The sequence below is a fragment of the Lepisosteus oculatus genome, chromosome 4 (genome assembly GCF_040954835.1).
Source record: "Lepisosteus oculatus isolate fLepOcu1 chromosome 4, fLepOcu1.hap2, whole genome shotgun sequence".
Taxonomy (NCBI): domain Eukaryota; kingdom Metazoa; phylum Chordata; class Actinopteri; order Semionotiformes; family Lepisosteidae; genus Lepisosteus; species Lepisosteus oculatus.
Window position 1 is genome coordinate 4,032,395 of NC_090699.1, and position 21,860 is coordinate 4,054,254.

At 42.0% G+C, this 21,860-nt stretch overlaps 3 protein-coding genes across 3 annotated transcripts in view; 2 read left to right on the forward strand and 1 right to left on the reverse strand.

Annotated features, from left to right (window-relative positions):
* LOC107076270 (butyrophilin subfamily 2 member A2-like) overlaps positions 1-21,860 on the forward strand; it is a 323,939-nt gene that overhangs the window by 58,017 nt on the left and 244,062 nt on the right. The gene's annotated exons all lie outside the window — the stretch shown is intronic.
* The window catches only part of LOC138238070 (butyrophilin subfamily 1 member A1-like), a 133,612-nt gene that overhangs the window by 50,571 nt on the left and 61,181 nt on the right, over positions 1-21,860 (forward strand). The gene's annotated exons all lie outside the window — the stretch shown is intronic.
* Positions 5,105-21,335, reverse strand: LOC138238065 (butyrophilin subfamily 1 member A1-like). Its single transcript, XM_069187920.1, has 9 exons — positions 20,997-21,335; positions 20,587-20,702; positions 18,937-19,029; positions 16,451-16,795; positions 15,850-16,128; positions 13,006-13,113; positions 11,418-11,435; positions 11,113-11,139; positions 5,105-5,188 (listed from the first exon to the last, which is right to left on the reverse strand). The coding sequence occupies exons 3-9, from the start codon at positions 19,025-19,027 to the stop codon at positions 5,139-5,141; spliced, it is 918 nt and encodes a 305-aa protein (XP_069044021.1). The 5' UTR covers positions 19,028-19,029; positions 20,587-20,702; positions 20,997-21,335; the 3' UTR covers positions 5,105-5,138.

Consider the following 21,860-nt stretch of genomic DNA (forward strand, 5'->3'; position numbering starts at 1 on the left):
AGATCAAATAAAACGTCTCTCACAAACCACCACAGTAAAAATAAACCCCAAATGAACATAAAATACTGAATATAGTCATGTAACCCTGTATTAAAGGGAGCCGGGTATTAGACTGGCTGTAGCTGCTCACAGACGCAGCGCTGGTTACAAACTACAACTCCCATAAACACCCTGAGCCACTTCCTGCTGCGTCACAGTCCCTTTTCCTCTTGGCTGTGGTGACGTCAGCGGGTCCCTCCCCGTTCTGGCAGCTTCACAGTCAGCGGCGCGCGCAGGAGAGACTCACACGGGATTTCATTTTTAAAAGTTTATTTTCTCAAAAATTAGAAAAAAACACAGCAGGGTTTCCAGAGATATTTACAAGTCAGGAGTACAGCTGGCTGGTAGCGCGTTATCTCGCCCTCTCTCGTACATGTTATTTTTCCCCGTTTAATTTTTTTTATTTAATATAACGCATTTAAACACAACATCATAATTTCTACAATTCCTACTATATTTCTGACCTCACAGTAAACCCGTCTCCCAGTGTGAGCAGTGGACAGAGAGCTGGGAGAGAGTCAGCCTGTGTTCATGAGTCAGTGACGGGTTTAATCTCCACACTGACAGCAGGCAGCAGCTCAAGGTCTTTATTACGATCCAGAGTCCAGAAGACAGGATAGATCTTCTCCCCCTGAGGGAAGACCATGTCAGTGAAAGTGTAGACATGAGCTCTGGACTCCACTGTGTAAAAGGAGACCTTCCTCTCCTCAATATCCACACACACCCCCAGCTTCCTGGGCTGCAGACTGAGGGGGAGAGGGGTCACAGGATCAGTGAGAGCAAATAAATCAGACCGGTGAGAGTACAGACACCAGTAACCCTGCTGGGGAGAGAAGCTGATCCCCCCTTTCCTCTTTGCAGACTCTCTGGTCACTCCTATTATCCACAAATCTGTGAGGATTGTCAGAGAGACTCTTCCTCTGTCCCAGTCTCACTCTCTTCCCATCCTCAGACAGGCTGAGCTCACAGTGAGCTGTATCAGGGTCCAGAGTCACAGCAGCTGGGGAATAAAACACAAACATCACAACAGGCTCCTGCCGATCACAGTCCAACTCAACTCCATCAGACTGTGAAATGTCTTTGTCCCCAAACACGCCGAGAGAGAAACACCAGTCAATTACTAATGACTGCTCTTCCCTTCCAGAGAAACGACATCTTCTTCACTGTTTCACTAGTGTTACACATGGGAGTGATCCCAATATCCTCTAAATACAAACATTAAACACTTGTGTTCACAGCGATGAAACTTTATTTTTTAAACGACATTATTAATAAACACAGGACCGACCGGACTGCAGGAGAAACTACAGCCCGACCACTCGCTTTCAAACACTTCACAACCCACCACACCGACCTGTATACTGTAAGAAACTGGACAGCCTGTCTGTTAAACCGGTTTATTTCAAATCCCAGTTCAGCAGCTCGTTCATCTTCTCTGAGACCATTTTCCTGACGACGCAGAATAAAAAAGTGCTGAATTCAAAGACTGTGTAATGCAAGTTTTTACAGTAAAAAATATAATGGAAAAAGCAAAACCTTGCTGAAATGAGGGACTTCACACTTACTTTGAACATGTGAAGAAATATCTAAAGTATTCAAATTAAACAAGAAATAACAATAATAATAATCTCTGATAGGAGACAGTAGGAGCAGTATTAACTCTTAATTCTTAATTCTTAATACTGAATAAACACTCTCCCTTTGTCTGCCTGTCAATTTAGTGAAAATCAAAGAGTTTCCTCTCAGGTCTTATTTTTTTCTTTACTCCTGGAGTCTAGAAAGGCTGACGCACCTACCCACATGAATTTATAAAAACCTGCATAATACTCATTTTTTAAAGAAAAAATATAATGGAAAGAACAAAACCTCGTGAAATATAAGAAAACCCACCATACTTACTTGGAAAATGCCAAGAAATATCCAAAGTGTTCAGTTTAAAGCAGAAATAACACATCCAGAAACCCGGAGTGAAAGACGAGATAAACAGAGGCGCTCATACTGACTTCAGACCGCTCGCGCTCACTGTCCGCCTCTCTGATAGGAGACTCAGCTGTCAATCAGAGAGCTCTGACCACTGACAGATGGGGGGCGGGGCTTATAATGCCCAGAGCGAATGGGGGTTTTAATCAAATTAATTCAAGAAGCTTTATTCGCATGACTAATGAATACTGACTTAATACTCTCCTCATACTTAATATTTCAGTGTTAACTCTTGATACTTAATACTCTCCTTTTGTCTGCCGGTCAATCTAGTGAAGATCAAAGAGATTCTTCTCAGTTCTTATTTTTTTTACTCCTGGAGAATAGAAAGGTTGTAAAAAAGAGCCTGTCCAGTATAAATATATTGGACATGGCCTAGAAAAATAGGTATCTACATATGCTACATTTTGAAAAATCACTTTTGAAGAAATTAAATGTTTTTATTCGGGGTGGATATTTCTTCCTAGTGTGGGTACTGAGTAAGATATATATAAATCTGATGTTGCAGACTTGATGTCCACGTGGTTCCTTGAATTCAGACCCTGAACCAGGCCTGTACTCTCTATCCTGTCCAAGATATTGCAAGATGTTCAGGACACAAACACTCCAGGTGGGAATTACCTTTGAGGGGCTGGGGGTTAATGAGGTTCAGCTCCCAAAAATACAATATTAACACAGCCAGTGGAAAGAGGGAAACAGAAGATGAAAAGGTGATTTTATAATGTTTCTTCCTGCTGACCCATCAGCCTGGTTGACATGTGAAGAGAAGCAGCCATTTCTCAGACAAGAGAGAGGCCTACAGGCCCCAGAGGAGCCCCTGTACCAGAGTCACACTGCTGCCTCTCACAAGAGGCTGTGTGTCTGTGAAACTGCAGGGGAAGAGTACTGTCATTATACCATCCTTTTATTCCAACCTTTAACAGTTTTTTTCCTTAGGATTTGAATGGCTTGTTATTATGAGACTGGCTCTCTTCACGATTCCTCCTGATATTCCACAGTTATTCCCAAATCCAGGGTCACTGGCTCTGCCACATTCAGCCTGTAGACCCTCAGTCAGGAGTGAGCAGAGACCAGAGCACGTGGCCTTCAGGGAAAATTAGTTTTCTACACTGTCAGTCCCTCCAAGAGAGACTCCTACTGGCCATTAGACTGAAAAACAGGATGGAGATAGAAATTCCCACCAGGAAACTTTGATCTTCACAGCCCACATGTAGGATGTTACAGAAACATGAGATTGAAATACATCTCCTTCTGTTTACAGACCAGGAATGACCATCTCACACTAAAGAGACCTTCTGGTCTCAAGAACTCAATAACCCCAGGCACTATGGCTTAAAACATGCATCTATAATCAAGAAGAGAAAGACCTACCTGCAGCACTGCACAGCCACTGCCATTCTGAAACACAGCAATACAGACACTGTTAATCACAGACACACACTGAAACACAGGGATACAGACACTGTTAATCACAGACACACACTGGAACACAGAGATACAGACGCTGTTAATCACAGTCACACACTGAACCACAGAGATACAGACGCTGTTAATCACAGTCACACACTGGAACACAGAGATACAGACACTGTTAATCACAGTCACACACTGGGCTCCACGTTGAAACAAAGATGTCACTACAATTTTTATTATGAATCTCATAGTACCACAATTCAGGGGTCAGAGGTAATTAAATTCACTGGAGACCAGTAATGCTCTCTTGAACTGGTTTTATTCAAGAGACTAAAAGTTAGAATTACAAGAGAACTTCAGATATACAGTATCAGTATTAAAAAATCAGGAGCTCAGCTTCATTCACACTGAAACCAGTCTGAAACCTCCTCTTTATTGCTCATGTTCTAAGAATTGAAAAAATACATTAGTAATAGAACTATATAAGAATGGACAACTGTGATGTGTTATTTTTATGACTTATTGTTAGTGTTGCCCAGGTTTTTCTGATCCATCAGAATTGCCCTTTAGGGAGCTCCCTGCCCCCAAGTTCCCCAGTTTAAATACCCCTCTGTCCTCCACACACACTGACAGGGAGAGACCTGGAGCCCAGCAGGAGCTGTGACTTTACACACAGTGGACTTACGCAGGTCAGGGATGGGGCTGCCTTCACCTGTACAGAAGAAAGGAGAGGGTCAGTACTGAGCTGTAGTGTCCTGGGGGACACTGTGTCCAGCACAGACAATACTGGGGTTATACCCCAGACAGGTGAACAGGGCAAAGGTCATGTAAAGATATAGTTTATAGTGTGACAGCGTGTGGGTTATCAGGCTGTGCTGTTCGCTGGCTTTATGTCTAATATCTCTGAAGGAGATCGAGCACCAGTGTGAAAACAGCTCACAGCCAGCAGCCCACTGAGACCCAGCAGTGTGAGCCTGGCCAGTACCTGGAGGGGAGACTCCCTGGAGAGCTGAGGCTGCTGCTGGAAGAGGTGTTAGTGGGGCCAGTAGGGGGCGCTCACCCTGCAAGCCCCAGTACAGTGAGGGGGACACATTATATTATTCTTATTGTTATTATGTAGGATCACAAGGTCAACAGTGAAAGTGTTCTTACCATCAGTTGTGTAAATATTGTAATAACGGATTTTGTGATCTGTTTATTAACATGCTCCACTGTGCAGGACTCATGATTTGTACCCATGACATGTAGTCTCCTACAGACTGGGAGATTTTCATAGTAAAAAGGTTTTGATTTAGGTTGGGTGATTTTATAGCTCAGTCAGTCCAGCACAGACATGATTTCACTGGCTGAATGACAACATGATCACTGTGGAAGGAGATGACATTTTCCACAGGAAGATGATGTGAACCTGAAGTGAATATCAGTTTACACTGATTCTCATTCTCCTTACTCTTTTATCAGTGCATTTCTCACCAGGAATCAATGCTCATTAATATTAGTGCTCAATAGCAGTACTGTGTCTGTATCTTCAACAAGAAACAGACCTACCTGCAGAACTGCACAGCCACTGCCATTCTGAAACAAAGAGATACAAACACTGTAAATCACAATCACACATTGGAGCACAGAGACACAGACTCTGTTAATCCCAGTCACCCACCGGTAATATAATGTCAGTAAAATCAGTGCTGTCAGTCAGCAGAGTTTCATACAGTGTACATACGTGATTTAGGGATAGGAGCTCGCTTCACAGCATCTGCAGAGAGAGACAGAGAGTAGATCTTTATTGTATTAAAGACCTTTATTGTTTCTTACCTGTTATTATACCAGAGTTTATACTACAGTCTGCAGTCAGTTCATTTCAGGATCCCCAGTCTCCACTGCAGTCTGGCTGTAAGACTGGAGTCTCACTCAATAAGACTGAGCAGCACAAGGCAATAAGACACACAGACACATCACAGGACACCCTGGAGTCTGGTGCTTGAGCCACTGATAGAGATAAGAAATAAACACAGTCTGCAGTCTCCAGCACTGAGGGATATTTCATATTTAAATAACCATCCATTGATACTGAATTCTGTTCATTGTTCAGTCAGATGAGTGAAAGTGTGGGCTGCTCTCTCACAGACTAAGGGTCCTGTACCCACAGTGACCAGTATCACTGACAGAATGACCTGTACCCACAGTGACCAGTATCACTGACTGAGTGACCTGTACCCACAGTGACCAGTATCACTGACTGAGATACAGAGATGTCATTCTCACTGGTCACACTGCCTGATCTCTGGACATCAGCTGGACAGTGAGAGATGACCAGTCACACTCCATGGTGAGCACATCTCCACACCAGGCCTGATCCAGGAAGACTGACACACAGACAGTATCAGTCTGACACAGACAGGGGCCCAGCTGGCTGAACACAAGCAGTCAGAGCAGTGTCACACTGCTGAGCATCTATTTGCAAAGAAGTGGACCCTACACAGGTATGATCATGTGTAAACAGTGAAATCCAAGGTCAAGGTCTTAAAACTAACAGAATGTCAAAAATCAAAGGGGGAAATTTAAACCAAAATTACTCAAGTCTAAACCCAGAAATCGAGGTGGAAAATGCAAGCCAAAAATCCCAAAACCTAGAGGGAGTCTTGGGAAGATATTACAATGAAAGAACCATGTAGCTCTCAAGGTCTAACCCACTACTGAGCACTGTGGACACAGAGCAGGGTTCAAGTAGGCTGGAGGGGAGGCCTGGTGGTGGGTTAACGAGGTCTGATTAACCTACGCCTCCCCAGAGTAGATGAGGTACATGCAATTGGCTTGGGTGCCCTCTGGTGGCAGGACCCCCACAGTGTCAGGATACAGACTGTTCACTCAGGACAGGGGGCTGATGGCCTGTTGTCAGTCTGAAAGGAGACTCTTCAGACAAGAGTGGAGAACATGTCTTTGACACATTAGAAAGGAGCAAAGAAGACTGATATTCATACAAGCATCATTTCTTACTTTATAGTTTCTGCTGCCAGTTAGTTTTTTTCACCCATGCAAGTGGTCTAAAACTAAAGTTTCATTAAAATATTAACTTTGAAAATGTGCATTGGGACCAAACTGAGAGGGAGTCAAAACTGAGTAAAATCTCCTTATTTACATTGTTGTACAGGAATTTCTCTATTTCTCTGTAGCTTCTATTGCTTTTGTAAATCTTCGCAACTGATCAAATACCTGTGTGTATTACTGACGAAAATAAAAGAAGGATACACTTCAGTGCAATATACAGATGCAGCCATTCAAAATGCACGGGCGATACCGCATTATTTTGAGGTACGCTGTACGCAGTCTACCGCAAGCTACCGGTAAATACCGCGAGTTACCGTAAATTCTCCTATAATACAGCAAGCAAAATAATAGTATCCAGAATTTCCGCAAGATGGAGCTAATAAAGCTCAACCTCTCATGTTTGAGCTGTCGCCATCAAAGTCTTTAACGAAGATATTACTAATAGTATTAATAATGAATGACCTTGGACAAGCTGTAAGTGTAAACTCAAAGTATTGCCCTGGTCCACATTCTTTTTTTCATTGACCGTCTTTGTAAAAGTAACACCACAGCATTTCGCAATCACGCATTTGTTTCCAATCATGCAAGGTACAGTGATTCACCATGCCTTTCATATGCTCATAAAAGAGATTGATTTAGGAACATAAACATATTACCGTATGCAAACTGTACTGTATACAGTATGTATATGTATATTTAATGTCTTAACTGTGTATTGAATATTCATATCTAATTTTACCACTGAAGGGAAATCTTAGTAGCTGAGCATAAAAAGAATAGGAGCATACTGTAACGCGTGTGAAGGCCATAAACGATATTCATTTTGGAACATAAACATACAGTATATGGCTGGTCTTGGTACTTTAAAGAAAACATACACGAAACATGGTTTCATTATGACCAGAATCGGTCTTGAGATATTTTTAACTTGATTTACAGTATTTGAGAGGTATGTCTTGACACCGATACTACAGTGCTTAAGTACTGCTCACGTATATGTTTCTAGGTTTATATTATGCATTTCATACATGTCACATGGTCTGTGATTGAAACCTGTAAAACCGGTTTAATTCGTCACAGCCAGCACTCCGGTTGTAAAGTAGAAGCAGGCGAGATTTGTAGCGAAAAACACCTCCCCCTTCTTCAGGTGTGAGGGTCTTCTGCTCAGAATGAAACGCTAAAATGTAATGTAGGCTCTGAATGGGTTCAATTATGATTTGGGCTTGATTAAGGTCGCTGCCTTTCATCTAAAACCCTACTTGAATCCTTCTTAACTAAAAATCAGTGTTAGTGAGTTCTAAATAAAGAGGTATCCAGGTAACAGTGAAACGGGCGGACAGTCTGGGGAGATCGCCCGTTTTCCATGTAAATAGTTCCCTGGTTCCGCACCCCTTGGTGTTTCTCTCGCTCTCTCTCGGGTCACCTGATCATCAGCTCGAAAGATTTGAGTGCTTTGTGTATATTCTAATGGTAGTGGGGGCAGGGTGTGTGGGAACAGGTTTGGTTGAAATTGCATTGGAGATCTATATTCTTCACACCATAAACATTTTCTCTGAAAGCATTTTCTTCGCAGTTTAACCGATCTTGTTACAGCATGTTACAGTTTACTATTATTAACCATATTAATTTTAAGTGCTTAATGTAAAATCTTGTAAAAATATATTTTCATTGTTCAAATATACATTAAGTCTGACTATCATATAATAAGTTAGATACAAAACTAAAGAAAAAATAGGGTTAAATATAATTCAAAATATTTTGCTAACAATGTTAACTGTTTATGAATAATAAAATGTATTAACTAAGGAGTAGGATGGCACAGTTGTTAGTATGTTTTTTGTTTTGTTTCTTTTTCATAAATACAACAGTAGTACCTGATGTCTCAGTGGGTTTCAAAATTAAATTATGCATGCAAACCTGTGAACTAGAAAGATAACTAAGCTATCCATCCATTTATAATGGTGGCAAAGTGGTTAGCATTGCTATCTTGCAGCACTGGGGTCCTAGGTTCAATTCCTGCCATCCTGTGTGTGTGGGGTTTGCATGTTCTCTCTGGGTTACATGGTTTTTCTCCATATGTGTGATATGACTCCCTCTTGCACTCCAAAACATACTGGTAAGTTAATTGGTTTATGGGAAAACTGGCCCTGGTGTGTGTGTGTTTGTGTCTGTCTGTCCTGTGATGGACTGGCGCTATGTCCAGGGTGTATTCTGCCTTGTGTCCGTCGCTTACTGGGATAGGCTCCAAATCCTCTGTACTGGATAAAGAGATAAGAAATGGATGGAAGTAAAGGCACTGAAGAAACCCAGAAACCCACTATGAAATGGCAGCATCTCACTGAGAATAAAACATTTTATAGTGCTGGCTTAAGGAAACAGCCTTTCCACCTCTCTTGCACATCGGTATCCATACCCAGTTATTTAAACAAATTGCCTCTAATTATAAACATCTTAATATGCTGGCTCTGTGGATCCGCATCAGCTATGTTTGCCCATTCCTTCAATTCATGTATCAAATAAAGTTTTTTTATTATTGTTATAGGGAAACATGATCAGATTTTCCCTGGTTCAGAAAAAAAGATCTAAAGTATACTAGTTTGTCACTCTTCTCATTCCCTTTGCTAAATGACTTTTCATACTAATCTGATCAATCTAACTGCCAGTTTTCTGTGCTTTCTCTATCCTGCTAGATTTGCAATTATTCTGAAAATTTTCATCTTGAAATAACTCATTTCTAAATACCTTTTTCACTGTTAACATCTTGCAGCAACTCTGCGACAAAATATACACTCTGACAGTTCATCCTGCTACCAACATTAAATAAAACAAATCTTAAGATTTCTATATTTATGTCTTTATTTAGTGGTTTCATTAGTGACAAAGGCTAAACTTTCTTGGAAAAATGTCTTTTATGTGTTGCGGATATAACAAAATATGTTTACAAATCCTTTCACCTGGCATTTTCGTAGTTAGAAATTATGGAACGCTCTGTTAAAAGCAAGGGAGTTTTTATGTCCGTTGCAGTTCTTTTGCAACATGAATATAATTATATCGTTATTAATTTCTTGAGATACGCGACTCCATATTATATTCCCTTTTAATCAAATTCTAAAAGTATGCTTGTTGACTCCGGTATCGCGTTAGTTAAAGACTTCGATGCTTAAAATGTTTAGGGAGAAATGGAATACTGGTGTGTATGTTTTCTTTAAAGTACCGAGACCAGCCATATACTGTATGTTTAAGTTCCAAAATTAATATCGTTTATGGACTTCACACGCATTGCAGTATGCTCCTATTCTTTTTATGCTCAGGCACTAAGTAAAAGGAGATGCTTCATATTGCTTGACTAATTTTAAAAACTAAGTTATAAATGCAGACGCTCCCTCGGTGCGCTGCTCTGGTGCGTCGGCTCTTACACAGTGCCTGTCTGCCGTAAGCGTTACAATATACATACCCAACACTGCTTGTACCCATGTGTCATGCAAATAAAACACCTTGAATTGAATTGAATTGAGGGGTGAAGGGGGGAATACTAAAGCCAATACTGGCTCAATGGGCTTTGACGTGCTAATGCATTGGTTTAACAGTCCGGGTGTGGCAGGCTTCCAATGTCAACTCGACTCGATTGGAAGACAATGAACGTATTTTAGCCCTAAATGAATTAATAGCAAACATGGTTTACATAAAATACATTTTTCCAAGAAAGTTTATAATAATACGATCTATAGTTGAAATCTGAGCCTACTTTAAAAATAAAGGAAAAGCATTTTCAGAGAGCAATCACGCTGTTTATGTAGAAAAAGCGATTAGGTTTATGAGCAATCTAATTACCTATTCGCTTAAAACGCTATATAAAATAAAGTTTATTTAGAGATGAATGATATTTTGAAATATAAAAGTCAATTGATTGTCCATAATATCGCTTACCTTTTTTTTTTCGAAGAAATGTTTGTTAAAAGAAAAGTCCAGCACCAGCGAGATTCAAACACACAACCTGCCAGTTGGTAGTCACGCACCTAGACCAGTAGGCTACAAGACAGCTCACATGAACAGGCAGGCGAAACAGCCCTACACAGCCCTGTCGCAGCACACGAATATGATCATACCGTTATTAAATTCTTTAGATACGCGATTCCATATTATATTCCCTTTTAATCAAATTCTAAAAGTATGCTTGTTGACTCCGGTATCGCGTTAGTTAAAGACTTTGAAGCTTACAATGTTTAGGGAGAAATGGAATACTGGTGTGTATTTTTTTCTTTAAAGTACCAAGACCAGCTATATACTGTATGTTTATGTTCCAAAATGAATATCGTTTATGGCCTTCACACACGTTACAGTACGGATTAAAATGTGCACAGTAAAGACATTAAATGATTAAATCTTTTCACTACCAACCAATGCACCACGAGTGCCCCTGTCGGTCATTTTGGCCAGCCAATCACTTGCCCTGCAGTGCCCTGCGGGTTTGTTACTGCACCGCGGGCTTTTTACCGCTCATTTTGAATGGCTGCATCTGTAGTTCATTACAGTAGAGTACAGTAAACTGCAGAACAACAGTGCACTCAAATATAATTCATTAGTGTTTGTATTGGTGGATCTGTGATCTCACAGACACAGAAGATCACTTACCCAGTTCTGTGAGGATGACAGGAATGGCTGGAAATAATAAGACATGATTTAGACCATCAGAGCCCTGGTGTCTGATGACACTCGAATTGGTTTAAGTTTTCAATTTCAAATTGGCAGTTAATAGCGCTTTCCATAAATAAACTGTCAATTTTAAGAAAAGTGTTAATAAACAAGTTGTTCTACATGGACCTTGAATCATAATAACACACAATTCAGTTAGAAAACTGGTGCAGGATCATTAACAGAGGAGCTCCTGCTGAAATCTCTACAGGACACAGCACAGAGAGTCTGACTGATTTACTCACCATTGAGTTTCTCCTGCCCTGTAAAGAAACACAGACAGGACAGTCAGTGACACAGGATCAGGGCTGCAGAAGCTGGAAAAATACATTAGCCATGTTTTACAAATATTCTATATTTAACTGAACAAAAGAACATAAGAGACAGAATCCTTGCAGGTCGTTCTGCCCATCTAACCACACGTTTGACAGTAATTGATCCACAGATCTTAATCAACCCTTTCTGCTGTGAATTTCCACAGATCTGACCCCTCTTACCTCAGTTCTCTCTGATAGATTGGAAAGGTCTGTCACTCTCTCCAGGTCATCTGTGATTTCTGTGATAGATTAGCAGGTCTGCCACTCTCTACCATTCATCTGTGATTTCCCCTTTAAGGGTCCCCACCCCCTCCTGTCACATGATCATGTTTGACCAATGAACACAGAGCTCATGAATACACTGTTCCAGACTGAGGGACAGTCACTGCCATCAGGGGTGAAATAGACAGGAAGGGTTGGGGGTCTTTGAATGGGCTTGACTATGGTGACAAAGATAGATACTCTGGAATCAGAGGACTGCACTGCTCTGTAAGTGAATCCTTAAACTACTGCAGCTGTGTGTGGTTGTCAAATCTTATTCTTATATTAAAATTGAAATATTTATTTACCTGTTAGTGCCTTTCTGCATTAATCATACTGTACAGTAGCAATAAACAATCTCATGAAATACAATGATTACACACAACCATGCACAAACTACTGTACAGTATTTCACAATATTGTGTAACACTAACAGAAATAGTTTTCATTTCATAGAGTACACAGAATTATTAGAGATTGTGTATAAATAGTAATTAGAAAAAAAGTTAATTTTATTTTACATGTTGCTTATTAAAAATATAGTATACACAGAGGCTTTAAGAACAGATTGTACTGTAATTTATAGCAATTGTAACAATCCTGGAGCCTGAGCACCTGACCTTCATCGTCCAGCTTGCCCTCTCCTCTCTCTATAAACAGAGTCCAGTTTCCTCTCTCTGTCTCTCTGGCCATCACTCTCTCCCTCTTTACCTTCTTCCTTCCTGTCCTATCTGAGTGACCAGCACGCCTGTGTCCCTAACAAGGACAAGAAGCCAGTTCACTGCACTCCCAGTCTCCTGCCTCTCTTGTCCTCCTGCAGAGGGAAACTACAGAGAATCGCTACAACATACTGTAGTTTCAAGACATGTGATCATTAGGCTAAGGAGAAAGAACAGATTAAATGAAGTTGCTTTCACAAGTGTCACCTGTTGCTCTGTTTTGAGCAGATAAGGGCTGATTGTGGCTCACTGGTAAAATGCAGTGAGTTTATCTCAGGGTTTGATGTGTATTATAGATGTTTGTATTATAGATGGCTGCATCTGTAACTCTCCTGGAGGGTAGTTCTCTATCAAGACTAGAAGATGCTCTTGCTAATGAGCTAAACGTTTTCATTTTTTTAGTTCCTACTGGCTGCATTATAAATTGACAGTTGTTATCAAGAGGAATGTCCTGAGCTGCTCACACACAGAGGAATTTTAAATCTTTCCTGACACAGATATTCAGACACACGTGTCTATATATAATGAGCACATACTGTCCATTCTTCTCCACTGGATCACCAGAAGTGCTGCTGCTGCTACAGTAACAGCTGCTGTTAGGAAGAGAGCCACCATCCATCCAGAGGGAGCAGGGAAATAGTCTCCTGGAAAACAGGACAGGAATATTATCCCACAGGCACTGACACACAACTGTTAGGATTTGTTACTAATAGTGTGAAGTATATTTTTTTCAATTTCTAATATAATGTACACATACTGTAGAATTAATGTTTAGCTGTACACTGATTCAACCCTAAACAGACCCCATGCAATATCATACTCTTCTGGGAAATATCATTTTAGAATCACTCATTTTATGTTTCTACTGCCCAGAGTAGTATTGTACATTTTGTATGGGTGTGAGAGATACTCCACTGCTCCTTTATTAGTACTGTCATGCTGGTATGACTCTCTTTATTTGTATGGTTGTGGTGTCACTCTGCAGAATAATAACAGTATTATTCTGTTAAGGTCCATGTGTGTCAAGTCTCTGTAGACATGTCAACCAGGAAGTCTGTGTCATTATGTCTTGTAAAATAATTCACAACCTTTTTTGTTGGACTTCACAATGTTACAGTGTCCTTCTTATTAAATGACATTCATATTAAACAGGTGTCCAACCCACACAGACAGCTGTCAGGTCTTCCTTATCAGTGACCACCATCAGACAGGTCAAAGGTCATTAAACAGTCATGTGAGACCAACTCAGTGTTTGACTACATCTGCCTGCGAGACAGATTTGATGGATAAACATGCAGTTTAGTTATCAGAAGCTGCAGACCACAAAATCAGCAGAGAGATCTGTGTGAGCCAAGTGAGCCACCAGCACAAAAGACTACAGTGTGGAGCAGGAACATCTCTCTAGACAGGGAGCCATAGGACTGGAGCCAGTTGAAGTGTCTCAGTCAGGGAGACTGGTTGAGCCCAGATGCTGAATCACTCCAGCTGATGTGATGATGTCACAATGGAGCCAGACTGAAGTACAGAGCTCTGCTGTTGAGAGGCAAAGATCCAGTCATGACACCTGGAGAATTTAAATAGTCACAGTGCTCTTCAAATGACTCAGAAAGGTCTCCCACTAGACTTGATGGGTCTTCTGTAATGAAGACATTCAGTTCAGTAGAAAAGCTGTCTTGCTGAAATCTAGTTTGTGGAGAACTGTGAGCTTAAAACATCTTCAAGCTGATTGACTATGCCTGAGCGCCAATGTATACATGTTATCTGCATATGACTGTATCACTGGGCAAGGAAGAGAACCAGTACTCCTCTATCATGGGTATTTTATAACACTCTTACTGACATGATAATAAAGGGAAAGTAGCACTTAACTTGTTTAAAGAGAGAATAATATGGGCAAGATGGGTAAGAAAATGTATCAGTAAATAAATCACAACTAGAGTGGTATTTTATAGAGATTAGTTTTTCCTAAACTGTATTCAAAACTAAATATTGTTTGCTTTCTATATTGCTGGTACTGTACACACAAGACAAAATCTGTATACTGTAGAGAGGGGATCTCTCTGAATGGACTGACAGGTAAAATTTGATCTTTTAGAATTTAAGTCAAGAATTATATGAGAAAGATAATCATCAGTAGGTGTTACCAGAGAAAATACGGAACATTGAAATTGTATGTGATCCAAAATAAACAGGCAGAGAGAGCTTGAGAATCACAGAACTTCCCTTGAGATTCTCCTGTGTGCTGTCACGAGAGCCGGTTCTGACTCCCGTGGCGTGCGTTATTGAAGACCCTATGCGGACGGTATAATCCGTAAAAGACAAGGTTAGGATGGGTGGACAGACAGGGGGAGGTGACTGTAGTGAGCAGGTGCTCGGGGGAAATGAGGTAGCAATCAAGTCCAAGGAAATCCAAAAGAGAAGTCAGGGCGCAGTCCGTAATCCAAGAGCCGGGAGATTCAAGACAAACGGTTAAAAGGGGGAACCGGGTCGGAACCGGCACAGGAACAGGAACTAAAAACATAACGGGACCAGGTACTCTGCATCCCAGACCCAGGCGGTCAGGACGCCGTGGAAAAGGCCTGCCTTCGGAGAACCCGGAAAATAGGCAAGCCTTGTGGCGTCCATCTTCCAATACTGAGCCCAGAACTGCAGAGATGCTGGGCCTTTAACCAAAAAGCAAACAGGACGCACCAGGAAATAATAGAAATTAATCATAACCGAAAGGGGTAGGAGCGCCCTCTAGAGGAGGGAGGTGGAATGTAATGTAATGCAACAAGGTTCAGGTGGGCACCCTTGCCGCATCAGGTCAGCCCCCCACCAGCGGGGGCTCGAACCCAGGACTCCCACATCACTCAACAGGGACCCAGCCCGGTGAGCCAAAGAGAGATCTCTCTACAGCCCAGTAGCTGTAGTCCTGCTATCACAGGGAAGGGCGGCGACGTCACCGCTCTGGTTAGCCGGCTCTTACACACCCTGATGGCCGTATGCGTTACAGTAACGTGCATAGCAAGCCTTTGACTGAAAGAGTGACTCCTGCTTTACTGCAACAACATGGTAAAAGAAAATCTCATGGAACTAAAGAGTTAAATCATAGAAATGTATATATTCTTCTTAATGTTTCTATAACAATAAATCTCATAATGGTTTCATCATTTAGACTTAATGACAACAGCACCAGCACATATAAATGTTTTTATTATAAGGGGAATTCATTCTCAATTGTTTGATCAGCTAATTGATTGACGTGTATGTTTATTCAAACAATTCAAGGTATCAGCTTCAATAATATGTCTGTGAAGATTGTTTTAGACTTTTACAAAATCATTTGTTATATTTAATAGTCTACTTACTGTCATGATTAAGGTAAGCTCTGTACTCACTGGGTATGTGGAGCTGAGATTCCCAGTCTGCCTTGGGCTGTGTGCTTCTCACCAGGCAGGAGAAGATGTTGGACTCCTGTTTGACTGGGATGTAGCTGCTGACACTGAGGAGCCCCTGACTGTCCGTGTCCACTGTGGGGGGCTGTGATGTCACCTCGTTTCCATCCCTGTCTGTCCAGATCACTGCAGGTTGAGGGAACCAGCCCTCTGATCTGCACAGCAGCTGGGCCTGATCTCTTCCAGGGGAGTGGAGAGACACTGAGGGCTGGGAGCCCAGGGCTGTGGGTTCAACACAAGAGATTTCTGAGAGTGAGAAGTATGATGGAGGGCAACTAGAAACATCTTTGTCAGCACTCTGCTAAACATAATATAATCAAAGATAAGCAAACTTAAAATTTATAAGTGAATTTATGTTTAATGTATAACACCGTTTATCAAATGGTACATTTCAAGAAGGTTTAGTGAGGAAAATACAGTAAATAAACAACGAGAAACTAAAGGTTCCTCAATGATCAGAAAATACATTTTGTCTAAAAGGCTATATTAACCAGGAAGCACAGGGTACAACACCCTGGACAGGATATCAGTCTGTCACACTCACCTCTCACTGCCAGGTCAATAACAGCATCATCATCCCACCGTTCAGACTTTACCATGCATCTGTACCGTCCATGATCAGAGCCGCGCACTCCTCTCAGCTTTAGAGACACATTGCCGAATGGGAGCTCGTCTAGGAAAAGCTCAGTTCTGTCTCTGTAGGACAGATCTTGTTCTTCAGAGTTATACCAGCGAAATTCAAACAAACACACAGGGGCAAGGTAATTGTCTCTAACCCACATGATCTGTAGATCCTCAGCACTGATTTCAGGAAGGAGGTAACAGGGCAGAACAGCATCTTCGCCAGCTTCAGCAACAACATGATCAGTTGGAACAACAACCTGAAACTCTGAAAGAGAAAAGAAAACAGTTTCAGACTTTTCACCCATTCAATCAAACAGCTATACAAGAAATTATATTAGAAAATGCAAGGTATGACCCATGTCATTGTTCAATCAGCCACACACAGTGATTGGTTTTGAGAGGCCAGAGGTGTAAAGTCTCAATAATACCAGCCCTTTCTACAGTCTGCGGTGACTGACCAGTATGCCCTTACTGTTTGTGCTGAATTGCTGAATTCAGGTCTCAGACTGGCTACATCAAGACCAGTTCTCTTACTCTATAGACCTAATTCATAGTATGATAAGATAAGATCTTTATTGGCCATATACATTTCTTGTGTTAGGAATTTGTCTTTTTGCATACCCCAATTTGCTCTCCATGAGACACACAGACAGGGAGAGAAGCTTGGGGTCAGAGCGCAGGGTCAGCCATTGTACAGCACCCCTGGAGCAGTTGGGGTTGAGGGCCCTGCTCAGGGGCCCAATGGAGTAGGAATTTTCTGCCAGCTGTGGGATTCAAACCAGAAGCCTTCCAGCCACAGGCACAGGTTCTGACCCACAGAGCCACCACACCACCCCATAACATTCATACACACTATGAAGCTAATTCCTTAAATAAAACAGCTCAGTAACCATTTGGTACTGTACTGTGTTAATGATCATTGTTCCCATTGCGGGCAGCAGCCCAGTCCCAGAGTGTCCTCTCTGATTCAAACCCACATGTCACTGAGAAGGGTATGAGTGTCTGATCTTCTTCACATCACAGAATCTTAAAGAGAGGTGACGTAGGGACAGTCCAGTGTGTCCTCAGAAAAGCCAGGTACAGTAATTTCTCACCAGAGGCAATCAAACCAACACTTTCAAACACTAATCACTCAAGCTCTCACTAATAAAAGAAGATAAACAATTCTGCTGTTATATATTAAGTGTACCATTATAATGAAAAAAGCTTGATTTGGGAGAATAGGTTCAACCTATCAAGTCACCTGGCGAAGCTCTGCTCCTGTTCTCTCTTCCTGTTTGTCCCTCATGGCCCTGTCCTGGGTTCCCATACTGTTCTCTCTCTGTACCCCCTCCCTGTGTCCCTGTGTCCACTCATCTCTTCCTGTAGCTCTTCACATCACTTTTAGACTGAGGATGCTCCACCAAACCTCTCCTTTCTCTCTCTAGTATGCAGGTCTCCTCCAGTCTCAGCTGTCTCCTCCTGAGGGCACTCTACCCTCCAACATTCAGCTCTGAGTCTGACCTTTCTTTCTCTTTCTGCTTCCCCCTGTGTGGATCTCTCCATCTCTTCCCCTCGACTGTCTCTGCCCTCTCCCTCCTCTTCCTCTGCCCAGGACCTCAGCATATCTCTTGATCCCTCCTTCTCCTATTCCCTTCTGTGGCACTTTCCCGCCTGGAGCAGCATTCCTCGATTCTGCTCCTTTTTCACTAACTGTTCCACACAACTCCCAGTCCTGGCCCTGGAGGTCTCTCTCTCAGACTAGTTTACCTTCATCTTCACTGGACTGTCTGCAGCTCTGTTGTCTTTCCTCTTCCTCTCTGCTGTGATAATCCCACTGCAGTCTGTCCACTGCCTCCCTCTGGCCACACACGTCTCATTCAAACCCTAGTCGTTCCCTACTGGTGTCTCATCCCCTCTGTGCTTGTCTTAAAACTCCCCACATCTCCTCTCGCCAGCTCCTGTTCCTCCAGACTTTCTTCAGTAAATAAGTTTACTTGTCTCTCAAGCTGGTGGTGTGAGTTTCCTATTGCTCTTTGTCATTGTATATCTTGACCAGAACGTTTTCACTGCTGCTTGGTGTCCACACTGTATACTGTCTCTGTACTGGTTTAAATCTCATCAGTCTTTCTAGCACAGGTCTTGCATTGTGTTTCCACTTGTGCTTGTCCTTGACATGCATTGCACTAACACAGTGTGTACATGAGCTAATTCACTAAATGCGGATCTCATGTGCACTGTAGTATGTGTTAGTGATCCTAGATAAGGGTGTCTGCTAAGCAACTGATGCTGATAATAATAATTATCATCAATGAAATTAAAATTTGGAGTGATAAGTTCATCTTGATTTTTTGTCAGTGATTATTTTAGGAACTGGATTGTAATCATGATATTTAAAAAAACAGAACATTTTGAATCTGTTCTCACCTGATTTTGAAACGGAGGACTGGAGGAGAAGGAGCAGAATCACAGAAAACCAGCAGAGCCCATGGAACCACTCTGATTGGTCAGGCTTCATCTCTGAAATAATGAAACACTCTGATTGGTCAGATTTCATCTCTGAAATAATGAAACACTTTGATTGGTCAGGCTTCATCTCTGAAATAATGAAACACTTTGATTGGTCAAACTTTATATATCTATTAGAAATGTAATTTCCTCATCTCGTTTTTGTATTTGTATTTGTTTGAAACCAACCCACCGACGTTAATAAACTTTATAAACTTTACGATAAGTATTCAGTATTAAGGGAGCACAGGTATTGAGGTACAGGATGAAGAAAGGAGAGGATGTCGCTGAACTATGAGAGGTACCAGTAACCTCTAACTAATCATACTTAGACCCGGGGAGTTTGTATTATTATTGAGAGCTTTCTGTCTTATTCATATTAGGAAATTCTGGTTTCCGATACTCTGGAATCCTCAGGCTAAGAATACGTGTGTGCTTATAAAACGGTGCCTTTACGGTCACTGTTGTAAGTTTTGTGTGATATTTAATATTTATAAATATTTTCCTAGTCTTTAAGTTTGCATCTTTTTGTTGCTCACTGTCACTCCAGAACCTGACTGTTCACTCACACACTGCTGTACCTGACTGATCTCACTGTCACTCCAGCACACAGCAGCTTCAGTCCTGACCTGACTGTTCACTCACACACTGCTGTACCTGACTGATCTCACTGTCACTCCAGCACACAGCAGCTTCAGTCCTGACCTGACTGTTCACTCACACACTGCTGTACCTGACTGATCTCACTGTCACTCCAGCACACAGCAGCTTCAGTCCTGACCTGACTGTTCACTCACACACTGCTGTAGCTGACTGATCTCACTGTCACTCCAGCACACAGCAGCTTCAGTCCTGACCTGACTGTTCACTCACACACTGCTGGACCTGACTGATCTCACTGTCACTCCAGCACACAGCAGCTTCAGTCCTGACCTGACTGTTCACTCACACACTGCTGGACCTGACTGATCTCACTGTCACTCCAGCACACAGCAGCTTCAGTCCTGACCTGACTGTTCACTCACACACTGCTGTACCTGACTGATCTCACTGTCACTCCAGCACACAGCAGCTTCAGTCCTGACCTGACTGTTCACTCACACACTGCTGTACCTGACTCATCTCACTGTCACTCCAGCACACAGCAGCTTCAGTCCTGACCTGACTGTTCACTCACACACTGCTGTACCTGACTGATCTCACTGTCACTCCAGCACACAGCAGCTTCAGTCCTGACCTGACTGTTCACTCACACACTGCTGGACCTGACTGATCTCACTGTCACTCCAGCACACAGCAGCTACTACTCTGACTCTACCCATGCACTGTAAAGAAAGGAACAGCACTTTATTTGACAATACAATGTGTGGAAATAGAGCAGGGTTTCCTGTCTCCCTTTACAGATGGACAATAACCAGATTCGCACTCACCTTTTTCTATACATACATTGTCATTGATCTCTGCAGTACTAAGCACATTTTACTAAATTAAACCTATAAGGTTCAGAAATATATAATGTTTCTTGTCTTCTTATACAGTTAGACAATAACAAAGCAGATTTACACTCACCTGTTTTTATACTAACAGGATGTTTACAGTATTAATTACAGTCCAGATTCAGAGCGAAGTTTGTTGTCTTTCCAGTGTTGAGAGATGTTGTTCTGAGAGAGAGAAACGCCATTCGACTACAGGAAACACAAAGTGAAAGAAAAACCTTCAGCAGGAGCCATGAAATTTACTGTTTGCCTGTTAGATCAAATACAGTGAAAATCCAGTGAAAACAGTGATGTCCTGCACTTTCAGATTCACATTAATAATTACAGAGAAAATACAGTGAAACTGTGATATTATACACCTTCAGATATACATTAATACTTAATCTGTCGTGTGAATATCTGTACGGTCTGACTGCTACAGGACAGGCCTAACCCTACAGTACACTGTGCTGTTAACTGATGTGAGAATGACAGGATACTTACAGGCTGGATACTCTGATCATACTGGTCTGAGCTCCACTTTCTATTGTTCAGAAAGAACTGATTGTCTGAGGCCTTTTTCTCATTAGATTTGAAAAGCGACCTGCTCACTTTACTTCTGACACCCTCTTTATCGCAGTAAAGGACTATTTTCACTTTCACTTACAGAGCGGCAGGAGGATTCTGGGAAATTGGGCAGTGGCTTCAGGCTGTGTTGTTGTGATCATGCAGCTCGAGCACAGATCAGTGTTCAAGAGTGCAGGAGCTCTGGGACTTTCCTGTGAAACAAGTATATTAAGCTGGAGCCCAGCTCCTCTTGTCCACAGTCTGCAAGATGTTTTTTTTTTTCGCGGCAAAACACGCTTCCATAATACGATTTTATTTTTAAGAGCAAACAAACAAAAAAACAGAATCGCAAAATATACCACTTTACATTATTATATATACCTAAAACAGTATAGATGACCACATCTCGTTAAGGTTAAAAAAGGAAAAAGCTTCCATAAAACAGGCTTTAAAAGTTACAGTTCGTTTTTCCACGCAGATGTTTCCCAGTAAATGCACCGCTTATGCAGTTATCTGCCCAGCAGGCCGCCGGCGCCACCCTGTGGTGAAGAGCAGCAGCTCAGACAGGCCTCTCTATTTCCAGACGGAGCTGCGGCAGCCGGCGCGGGCTGCAAAGGAACAGGTAAAGGTTTGTTCCTGCTGAAAGGAGAAGATAAGTAGCAACGTGTCGGCTGTGGAGCTCCTTCAGGTGCCTTCTTCGGTCTCCACAGCCGAAATTTGTGTTTCTTCTATTTTCAGCATGGAATGAACCTTTACTTGTTCCTCAACGCGCGTACTGGTGTATCTTAGCCACCGCAGCCA

Coding starts and splice junctions, on each gene's coding strand:
- LOC138238065 (XM_069187920.1), bottom strand. CDS start 19,027: ATGAAGCCTGACCAATCAGAGTGGTTCCATGGGCTCTGCTGGTTTTCT. Junction 16,796..18,936: donor GTCCTCCGTTTCAAAATCAG/GTGAGAACAGAT, acceptor TTTCTCTTTCAG/AGTTTCAGGTTGTTGTTCCA. Junction 16,129..16,450: donor TATTGACCTGGCAGTGAGAG/GTGAGTGTGACA, acceptor TTGAACCCACAG/CCCTGGGCTCCCAGCCCTCA.